Raw genomic sequence first — 12,018 nt, forward strand, 5'->3', positions numbered from 1 at the left:
ATAGAATCTGTCGCTAATTCGCGACGGATTAGCGAGGAAACAACTTTTATCGCTAATCTGTCGCTACTTAGCGACGGATTAGCGACTGCATGTTTTTGTTGCTACTTTTTATTACAAGAACACCATTTTAGCGACGGATTTAGAGAGGGAACTCTGTCGTCGCTAATCCGTCGCTAATTAGCGACGGAGTAGCGACATAATATATTCCGTCGCTTTTTTGGTATTTTGGTTTCGCGACGGCTTAGCGACGGAAAAATTCCGTCGCTAAGCCGTCGCTAAATGTCGCGTAAATCCCTAATCCCATCCCTCTTTCTCTTTTCCCTGTTTCGCTGTATTGCTCCCTCCCGCCGCCCGTCGGCTCTCGCCACCGTCCGGCCGCCGCCGCTCGCCAGCCGCCGCTCCCCGTCCACCGCTCGCCAGCTGCCGCTACCCGTCACTGTCCGGCGACGCGCAGGTAATATTCTTCTTCTTCTTCTTCTTCTTCTTCTTCTTCTAAACGCAGGCGGTACGCCCCTTCCCTGCCGGAAACGCAGGGGGTTTAACCCCCTGCCGTGCTTTCCGGCAGGGGGGGTCGACCTCCTGCGTTTCCGGCAGGGGGGGTCGACCCCCTGCCGGAAAGGCATGGGTGGTCGACCCCCTGCCGGAAATGCAGGGGGTCGACCCCCCTGCCGTAAAGGCACGGCAGGGGGTCAACCCCCCATGCCAGAACTGCCTTTCCGGCAGAGGGTTTAACCCCCTTCCCTGCCGGAAAGGCAGGGGGTTTAACCCCCTGCCGTGCTTTCCGGCAGGGGGGGTCGACCCCCTGCGTTATGCTGCCTAAGTGACTTGTCAAAAAAAAATTCTGTTTTTGAATGCCTATGCTGCCTATATGAATCGTTTGAAAAATAAAATCTGTAGTAGGAATAACATGCTGCCGATGTGTATTGCTTTTGAAAAAAACAATCTGTTATGAGATATATTATGCTGTCTATGTGAATTGGTTTCAAAAAAATCTGTTTTTTAATGCATATGCTGCCTATGTAAATCAGTTTGAAAAAAAAAATCTTTAGTAGGAATACTATGTTGCCTATGTGTTTGTTTGAAGAAAAAAAATTTGTTATGAGATACCTACGTTGCCTATGTGATCTGTTTTGAAAAGAATTTTTGTTATGGATACCTATACTGCCCATGTGATCTCTTTTTAAAAAAAAAAAAGTTATTATGTGATCCCTATGTTGTCCATGTGATTAGCTTGAAAAAAAGTTTGTAATATGTGTATATAAGATGTCCATATGGTTTTAAGTGTAGTTTGCATATATGTTGTCCATATGGATTTTAAGTTGAAATTTTTTTTGTAATGTATATATACAAGTTGTCCATGTTGTTCAATTTGTTAGTTTGTTAATGTCTACTGGTAGTTAGTTTTACTTCAATTTATTTTCTTGAAATCTGGTTAGTTAGAGTATTTCAATCTATTAGTCTTTTATAATTATATTTTTCTTAGATAGATTGGTATTTAATGTTCTCACAATCAGTTAGTTAGATTAGAGCTATTTGAATTCTTTATGATAGTGGTGGTTAAACGGAGTTCACATCTTTTCTAGTAAACTAATTGATTGATTTACTATTCCTTTGCTAAGTAGTTCAGATTAGAAATTGTCTATGACTTTATGTTAGTCGACTGGTTCAACATGTTATAGCTGGTTTGTTAAATTAGCATCTTCTAGTTAGATTTGGCTTAACATATATACTATTTTTCTTTTCTCTTCTTTCAATTAGTTAGAGTTGTTTTAATTTGTTTTAATTTTTTTAGTTAGTGTTTCATCTTGTTTCATGATTAGTTAGTTTGTTACTTAATTTGTTTTGTTTTTGTGCAGATTTTTCAACGGAACCAACTCGTGCTCGGTCACCTGTGGTAAGTAAATGACAAAAACAATGCAAATCGGGTAAATACCCGTGGTGAGTAAGTGATGCAAACGTATCACATGTTATTTAATTTATTGAATGCAGCACTTTATTGTTCACACACTCACTTAGTTGTTGATATCTAGGACTGCTTTGTTGGAGTTCGGAGATCATGCTGAACATGATTTTAATGTAGAAATATGGAAGTGTTCTTATTTTTGGAGTACGGTGTCCATGCTAAGCATGGTAGTAGTTAGTGAGATATTGAAGTGTGTTTGTTGCAGGTACATGTTTGCCATTTATTTGATATGAATGATTATGATGTATTGCAATGTTTGATGTAATTGTATCCATGCTTGCATGTAGTTACTTTCAATTTGATTTTGACTTCCATGTGAAATTTTATAATAAAAGCATGCTTCAAATGATTGTATCATGTCATTAATAGTTTGCACATGAAAATATTAAGTTATCAATGCATGCATCAAAATTCTTGTTATTGTTTGACATAGTATATTGCATGATAAATTTGATATTTTCTTCATCGTAGCATTCTGATTGTTTTTTTTCTTAATTCGTTAGGATACTATTCGTAACATCATACGACAGAATGACTGCAAACCGTGAATGGATGTACCGTAGGATAGTGGACAATGAGTTATCGCATGAATATATGGATGGTGTCGATAGTTTTATTGAATTTGCAACGGCGAGTGTCAGTACGGTAGATCCCACAGGTCAGATTAGGTGTCCCTGCAAGATTTGTAAGAATAATCGATTTGTAGAACCTCATGGCGTTAGACATCACCTATACAGGAAGGGTTTTGTGAGTGATTATCAGAACTGGACGTTTCATGGAGAAGAATTTAGAAACGATTTTGATGCACGGGTGAATGTGGTGCACGATAATCCATATACGAATTTGATATTTGATGCTGCAGGAACATAACTGGGTTCTGCTATGAGTTCTAGTGATGTAAGAACTGTCGTAGATGAAGAATCACCAAACGATGCAGCTAGTAGATTTTATGATTTACTTAAAGATGCTGATGAGCCACTTTGGAACGGTTGTGAGAGTCACACTATCTTGTCTGCAGTTCTTCAACTAATGAATTTGAAGTCCGAGTATAATTTGAGTCAATCATGTTTTGACCGTTTGTGCATGATTGTGAAGAGTATGTTGCCTAAAGATGAGAAATTGCCACAAAATTTCTATCATGCGAAAGTTATGGTCAACGCTCTAGGTATGGGTTACAAAAAGATTGATGCTTGTCTAAATCACTGCATGTTGTATTTCAAGGAGCAGGAAAACGACATATCATGCCCGTCATGTGGGCATCCTCGGTTCAAGCCAAAGACAAGAGGCAATGGTAGCACGAGATCAAAGGAAGTTTCATACAAGTCGCTCCGCTACTTTCCTATCACTCCTAGATTGCAGCGATTGTATATGTCTTCAAAGACAGCTAAACACATGAGATGGCATGCAAATAAAGTTCGACACGATGAAAACAAGATCATGCATCCTGTTGACGCTGAAGCTTGGAAGCACTTTGATCGTACTCATCAGAACTTCGCAATGGAAGTGCGAAATGTTAGACTCGGTCTATGTACAGATGGATTTAATCCATTTGGGGGTAGATCAACTCCATACTCATGCTGGCCAGTATTTGTAACTCCATACAACCTTCCACCAAGCTTGTGTATGAAACGTCCAAATCTTTTCTTGTCTCTGTTGATCCCTGGTCTGACCTCACCTGGCCAAAATCTTGATGTATATCTAAGGCCATTGATTGATGAATTAAAAGTACTGTGGGATGACGGTGTTACCACGTATGATGCCCACAAAAAACAAAATTTCAACATGAAGGCCGCTGTTCTATGGACAATCAGTGACTTCCCTGCATATGGTATGTTATCTGGTTGGAGCACACATGGGAGGTTGGCTTGTCCGTACTGCATGGAGGATTTCAAAGCTTTTAGATTGAGGCATGGAAGGAAGCCTTGCTGGTTTGATTGCCATCGTCGATTTCTACCCAGCGATCATCCGTTCCGACGTCAAAAGAATGCATTTACAGCAGGCACAACTGAAATGGAAGGTCCATCCTCAAGATTGTCTGGCATAGAGATTTTAAGAAGATTGCGATACTTTTCAGATGTATTAACAGATGCCCGCAGTCCTACACCCTTCCGTGGATTTGGGAAGGAACACAATTGGACGAAAAAATCTATTTTTTGGAAACTACCGTATTGGCCGACCCTATTGATACGACATAATTTGGATGTGATGCATGTAGAGAAAAATGTGTTTGATAATGTGTTCAATACAGTAATGAATATTAAAGGAAAAACGAAGGATAATCCGAAGGCCCGTATGGATTTAAAATTAATATGTAAAAGACCAGAATTGGAACTCAAAGAGTATAATGGCAAAGTACTGAAACCAAAGGCGAAGTACGTGCTCGGACCTGATCAAATAAAACATGTATGTCAATGGTTGAGACAACTGAGATTTTCAGATGGATATGTCTCTAACATTGCTCGGGCTGTGAAGATTGACGATGGACAATTATATGGGTTGAAGAGCCATGATTGTCATATCTTTATGCAACGATTGATACCCCTAGCATTCCATGATATGTTAGACAAACCTATATGGGGGGTATTGTCTGAGTTGAGCGGATTTTTCAGAACATTGTGCGCATCGGAGGTCATTGTATCAGATGTAAAGAATCTCGAGGACTCTGTCATCACCACTGTTTGTCTGTTAGAAAAGATATTTACGCCAGCATTTTTCGATGTTATGGAACATTTGATCATACATTTGCCATATGAACTAAGGGTTGGTGGCCCTGTGCAATATCGATGGATGTACCCATTTGAAAGGTATATGTTTTTTTATATTTGTCTCTTTAATGACAGATATTTAAAATTTGAAATGTATATTCTTGTCAGATGCATGTTCGACCTAAAAAAAAAGGTTCGTAATAAAGCAAGAGTAGAAGGCTCTATTTGTGAGGCGTACACTTTAGAAGAGATTTCAAATTTCTCATCTATGTACTTCGAACCTCATATTTCAACACGTTACACATGCCGGCCCCGTAACGATGATGGAGAACAAGTAACTGTAGCTGACAAGCTATCGATATTTCAACCACTTGGGCATGCATTTGGTAGTTGCCGATCAAGGCTATTGACAGATCGAGAGCAAGATGCAGCACACATCTATATTCTTTTTAATTGTTCAGCGATCGACCCATACATCGAGTAAGTATATGTATATGCAACTCAATTATAAATCCTTTTATGTTCTATATGTGGATACATGACTCGGTAATATAAGTATTTGTGGTTTGCAGACGATTTGATCTAGAGTTGCGAAACGAAGTTTCACATCTCACTGATGCAGAAGTACAAAAAAAACGTGAAACTAAGTTTGTGGAGTGGTTGAAACAGTTGGTAAAGAAGCTAACATAAATTTTGTACTTATAAACAACACTAAGTTACTTAATTGATCGTGATCACAATCAGTGTTTATGTTTGTGCGTAGGTTCGCAATGGTGATGTTAAAGATCAAGGAATATGTGATTTAGAAAATGGTCCGACCAAAGTTGTGCAATGCTACAACGGGTATATCGTAAATGGTTATCGATTCCATACAAAAAACTACGGTATAAACAAATCAACGATAAATAGTGGCGTGTGTGTCAAGGGTAGCAGCTACGGTGAAAATGAACATGATTACTACGCTGTTATAGAGGAAATAATGGAGTTGACTTACTTATGCTTGAATAACAGGGTTACGGTATTCAAGTGTCATTGGTTTGATCCAACTGCAACAAGACTCGACAAAGCTTCAGGCATTATGGAGGTGAATCATAAATTCAGGTTTGGAACATATGAACCATTCATATTAGCCTCGCAAGCTCAACAAGTTTATTATACTTCATATCCGAGTATAAAAAAGTCAGATAGAAATGAATGGTGGGCAGTTTGCAAGGTGAAATCCAAACTATACCCCGAGTATGATCAGTTACAGGAAGATGAGTTAGCTGAAGACAGTGATTACTATCAATCAGATGATGTCTGTGACTTCGCTTATGGTCACGATGTTGCGCATGATATGCATGTCATATCTCCATTGGCTGATGAAACATTCATAGAGGAATGTGATCCAAATAATGTACCAAGTAGATGGGTAAACAATGAAGAAGAAGAAGAAGAAGAAAGTCAAACTAGTGACGAGGAAGAATTCTCAAGCTAGTGAGCAAAATCTTATACTACAAACCTCTATTTAAATGCATTGTAATACTTGATGTGAGTTGTATTGCAATACTTGGTGTGAATGATTAAAAATTTTATTTCAATGTATTGTAATACTTGATACGAATGATTCGAATGCATTGTAATACTTGATGTGAATGATTTCAATTATCTGAATGTATTATAATTTATGCAATTAACGAATGATTTGAATTAGTGCAATACTTGATGTCAATGATTTGAATTATTTGAATGCATTGCAATGCTTGATGTGAATGACTTGAATGCATTGTAATACTTGATGTGAATTATTTGAATGTATTGTATGGCATATGTTATTTGTTAGAATATGGTTCGTGGAGGTTATAGTGGTCGCTCATCCAGTAGTAGCCAGGCTCAACCTTCATCTTCACGGGCTCCTGTGATAGGTATATCATATAACTAATTAGATGCGTGATTAGTTCAAATGCACATTCTGAGAACTTGGTGTGTATTTTTTTACAGATGATGTTGCGCCTGTACACGACCCACCTACACCAGTTGATCGCACAAGTCAACAGCCAACACAGGAAACAGGGTCTTCTCAGGCTGGCACAAGAAGACTCATTCGAATAGTGTATATCGATAATCGACCGTAAGTATTTTGTTTTCAATTATTGCATATCTTTTAAATATTTTATATTGATATTTACTGTGTAACAATTCATGTGCAGCACGAGGTTTGAGCCACAAGAAGTAGTACGGGAGATTAGGAATTCACTTCTTCAACATCTACCAGGACCAGTTGCTCAATGGAAAGAGTACCCAAAGGAGGTGTTAGACATATTGTGGTCCTCATTCATGGTATACAGTTGTTCCTCATAGTTAATGTGTTTCATATTTAATTTATTTAAGCAATGTCTACTAACTTTCTGAAAATATTTGTAGGCTTCGAATCGCTTTGCAACTACGGTGGAAGAAAATGATGCAAGGAAGGTGTGGCAGAAGGTGGCTGCCAATCGATTTGCAGACATGCTGCACACTATGAAGACTGCAGCAAAAAAAGCATCTGGTGTAGTAGATGATCCATTACTGTGGAAGGGCCATAGTCCTATTACTATCAGGAGAGATTACTGGGATGAAATGTGCGATATGTGGGCGGGAGATGCATTTAAAAATCGCTCTGCGAAGGCTTCACAAAATCGATCGAAGATGCCCGAAGCCCATCTACACACAGGTGGATCTAAGACATTTGGGCGCCACCTAAAGAAAATGGTAACTCATCAATATATAATATTAATTTTATAAGTATTGTTGCAAATTTGTGTACTAAATCTTTTATCATTTAACTTCGCAGGAAGCAGAAAAATGAGGCAGTGTACCATATAAGGATGTGTTTGTAGAAACACATAAACGGAAGACCACGGGAGTCTTCGTATCAGAGAAGGCGAGAACGACAACGGTATGTATTAATTCTATTAATAATCATTGCAATATATATGCAAGTTATCATAATGTTATCATTAATTATTAATAAATACTTTAAACATTATTTTGTAGGAGGCATATGAGCAACAGATGGTAGAGCGATATGGCGAAGACGCTACTCAGCATCCATCATTTGATCCTACAGCATGGGTGACTGCAGCAGGTGAACCCAAAAAAGGTCGCGTGTTCGGGTTTGGGAGTAATATGAACACTTCACCAGTTATTGGTTCTTCCAGTTACGGCTCACCGACTTCTTGCGCCGACATAAGCTCCAAGCAGCCGACTATTCTTTCCGGTGATGATGTACGCGAGATCATTAATGAATCACTGAATAACTACTTCCAATACACCGTCGCCCCCTTTCTCCGAAATGAGATCAAGGCCGCTGTTCAGGATAGGGGATCTTCGATTTCAGGTCCCTCTCAGGTATAATCACATATATAGTTTTTTTGACTGTCTTAAAGCACATCTGAGCATGGTAGAATCACATATAGAGTTTTTCTAGATGCCTTAGAACACATATGAACATGCTATAATCACATATTCAATTTTTTTACTGCCTTAGCACACATATGAGCATGATAGAATCACATATAAAGTTGCTTTGCCTGCCTTAGAGCACATATGAGCATGCTATATTCACATATTCAATTTTTTTACTGCCTTAGCACACATACGAGCATGATCGAATCACATATATAGTTTTTTGCCTGCCTTAAAGCACATCTGAGCATGGTAGAATCACATATAGAGTTTTTTTATATGCCTTAGAACACATATGAACATGCTATAATCACATATTCAATTTTTTGACTGCCTTAGCACACATATGAGCATGATAGAATCATATATATATATATATATATATATATATATATATATATATATATATATATATATATATTTAACTTTTTGTCTGTCTTAGAGCACATATGAGCATAATAGAATCACATATAAAGTTTTTTTGATTGCATTAGAACACATAAGCATGCTATAATCACATATTCAGTTTTTTTACTGCCTAAGAACACATATGAGCATATTATAATCACATATTCTGTTTTTTGACTGCCTTAGCACACATATGAGCATGCTATAATAACATATAGAGTTTTTTAACTGCCTTAGAACACATATGAACATGTTATATATCATTTATGATAGAATCAATATAAAATTTTTGTCTTTGCCTGCCTTAGAGCACATATGAGCATGCTATATTCACATATTCAATTTTTTTACTGCCTTAGCACACATACGAGCATGATCGAATCACATATATAGTTTTTTGCCTGCCTTAAAGCACATCTGAGCATGGTAGAATCACATATAGAGTTTTTTTATATGCCTTAGAACACATATGAACATGCTATAATCACATATTCAATTTTTTGACTGCCTTAGCACACATATGAGCATGATAGAATCACATATAGAGTTTTTTTATTGCCTTAGATCACACATGAGCACATGATAGAATCACATATAGTGTGTAATTTATTTCATTATATTTTGTTTATCAATACTGACTGTTCTTTTCTTGTGTAGGCTGCTAGCGATAATCAGGGTAGTGGAGCTGAAGGGACAGATAAAGACAATGAACAAGAAGACGCACAAAATCTTGGCGATGATTAGAGGACTGTGTTGAAGAAGTTCTATTTTTTTTATTTTTCCTAATTGTAATTGTTGAATTGTAAATAATTAAACTTCTTAGTTTTAAGGTGGAACGATTAATTATTATAGATACTTGTTATATGAATTTTTTTGTGTGGTTTGTTTTTTATTTACAGGAAATATAAATTGTACAGGAAATATAAATTGTACAGTTCTCGGTAATTAATTTTTAAATAAATTTTTTTTGATTTTTTTTCGTTTTTGCGACGGATTAGCGACGGATGATTCTGTCGCTATTCATATTAATCTAGCGACGACTTAGCGACGGAATTAAATCCGTCGCCACGCCGTGGTCGCCGTTTAGTACCGGCGGATTGGCGACGGAATATAGCGCTCGTTATTCCGTCGCAATTAGCGACGGACTTGGCGACGGAATTATTCCATCGCCAGTTAGCGTCGAAATATTCGCGACGTAAGCATACTGTCGCCGCGTTGTCGCTAATCCGTCGCTAACATGGTTAGCGACGGAATGTGGTCGTCGCTAATCTACTGCTTTGTTGTAGTGCTACTATAAGAGAAACCATCACCAGATCCGATAAGAATTACATGAACCAGACTCGGACCATACCCGGTAAAATAATATTTTTTTATCATTTTAACATTGAAAATTGTGGGTCTTAATCGAAACTCAGGTCAGATCCGGGTCTAGTATAAAATTTTACAAACTATATCCGGTTCCATGTATTAATCGGACCTTTGGGTTTGGACCCGGGTCCTAATCGAGTCTTCTTATTTGTCACAACCATACCCGGACCCTATAAGGTTTGGCCCGGGTAAACCAGACCCGTTGACACCCCTAATGGCATCTAAGAAATGGGCATCCCATGTGGTTTGAGTAATATCGACAGGGATGCCCCTCATCATCTGATCCCATCTTACTTAGTTGCCTTTCCCATATTGATTTGAGTCTGGGGCAAAAGTTGTTGAAGTGATAGGCGGGGCTGGCCCTGATTAGGGCCCGACCATACCCAGGACTGAGCACGTTCGGACCCAGTTACAATTGGGCTCAACCGAGGCTTTTAAGCCCAACCCAGTTAATAGGCAGTGCATGTTGGGGCCTATTCATTTTGCAAATGGGTCTGACCCAATTACCTTGTCTGAACAGGCTCAGATAAGCCTATCACTAGCCCAGTATCCAACAACTTGCGGCCTTCCCAGCCCGATGTCCACTTTAATTAAAGCAGAACCATCACCAAGATGGCTATGGTTGTATTAAGTCATGAATCATTGTCATGACTTTTTGAAGCTTTTGCTTATTATGCTGCATGATATGATGATCAATACGTTAAAGCCATAATGAGTGCAACAACATGGTGCTAATGAGTTGTGATGTGGACTGATTGATTAGATAGTCTCTAAACATAAACTAAACCTATGGGCTAAGAATAATCATACCCCACTAAAACCCCAATTATTAGCTCAAAAGTTAAAATACTCTCTCTCTCTCTCTCTCTCTCTCTCTCTCTCTCTATATATATATATATATATATATATATATATATATATATATATATATATATATATATATATATATAATAATAATAATAATAATAATCATATGATATGTCTTTTGGTCTCTCATCGAAACCAGAGTTCAAGCAAACCCGACATGGGGTTTTGAGAGTTTTGATCGTTAAGTTGGATATTATTAATTAATCTGATCAGCATCTGTGAGATCTATACCCATCACATTGAGAGGTCTATATCAGCAGAAACCCATAACTCTTAGCAACTTGGCTTTCTTTTTTTTGCATTTGTTTACTTAAAGAAATTTAAAATCAACGTGAGTTGCATTTGGTACATGATAGAAACACAATTTCATGACTCTACTCATGTTGTTAAAAAATGAGATGCCATGATCAATTTTCTAATTTCTCACCCTTAATTTGTATTCTACCACCTTCACACTTGCCACGCATATATAGCGTTAAATTCAATTTTTTTTATGGATTGTGTCAAGTTCATTTTTACATCCTATACATTGTAGGTAAGTTGTGTCATTGTAGAAAGTTTGAACTCATCCCATGGATTCTCTTAGCATTTGGGCAATCGAGATTAAGCAAACTTTGACTTTTGACTGATGAGCATAGGTGAGTAAAACTTGGCCAAACTCAAGTTGCCAACAAGCCTTCTAAGGTATGTTTAATTAGATCATAGTTACAATAAGTTTATACAAAACTTGGAAGCTTGCTTTTTAGGAAACTAGCTTGGAAAGTGCCAAACCATGCACTTCTTGCTTTTGGAATTTTTATGAGAAGCTCTATTCCTTGAATATAAAATGTTGTAATTTCTGTTGACGTTAGAAATGCAAGTTTTAGAAAAGTTGCATAGTTTTTTACTATTATAAAACCTACATACGGGCAAAAATGCTTAAAGATATGCTTGAGGAAGAAGACAAGTTTTATATTTTAGTTTTAAAATTTTTGTTGTAGATGTTATCCTTATTTAAGAGGGTATGTTAAGAATAAATTTGATCCCAAGTCCTTGCCATGCATTTTGTTGGGATACAGTATCAAATGTAAGGGTTATAGGTGTTATGATTCTCCAACCGGTAGAATGTATACTTCAACAACATCAACATAATGAAACCATATGGGCAGATCAAGAGGTCTGAAATCAATCAGTAGAAGAGCAACACATTAACCACGTTGATCAGAGCGAGCGGCTTCTTTTTGAAAGTCTTGGGAGCATCGAACATGATTATGGAGTGATCAATGAGAGTTGTGATCAAGG

At 37.6% G+C, this 12,018-nt stretch overlaps 1 protein-coding gene across 1 annotated transcript; it reads left to right on the forward strand.

Annotated features, from left to right (window-relative positions):
* Positions 1-6,479: 6,479 nt before the first annotated feature.
* Positions 6,480-9,455, forward strand: LOC149839744 (uncharacterized). Its single transcript, XM_090004216.1, has 3 exons — positions 6,480-6,572; positions 6,649-6,778; positions 9,160-9,455. The coding sequence occupies exons 1-3, from the start codon at positions 6,494-6,496 to the stop codon at positions 9,257-9,259; spliced, it is 309 nt and encodes a 102-aa protein (XP_089860342.1). The 5' UTR covers positions 6,480-6,493; the 3' UTR covers positions 9,260-9,455.
* Positions 9,456-12,018: the final 2,563 nt, after the last annotated feature.

The sequence above is a fragment of the Nuphar pumila genome, chromosome 4, assembly GCF_984573655.1.
Source record: "Nuphar pumila chromosome 4, dmNupPumi1.hap1.1, whole genome shotgun sequence".
NCBI classification, from domain to species: domain Eukaryota; kingdom Viridiplantae; phylum Streptophyta; class Magnoliopsida; order Nymphaeales; family Nymphaeaceae; genus Nuphar; species Nuphar pumila.

Bases quoted from the DNA above. Each gene is read 5' to 3' on its own strand.
- LOC149839744 (XM_090004216.1), top strand. From the start codon at position 6,494: ATGGTTCGTGGAGGTTATAGTGGTCGCTCATCCAGTAGTAGCCAGGCT. The intron at 6,573-6,648 runs GTATATCATATA...ATTTTTTTACAG, and splicing joins TTCACGGGCTCCTGTGATAG to ATGATGTTGCGCCTGTACAC. The intron at 6,779-9,159 runs GTAAGTATTTTG...TTTCTTGTGTAG, and splicing joins GTGTATATCGATAATCGACC to GCTGCTAGCGATAATCAGGG.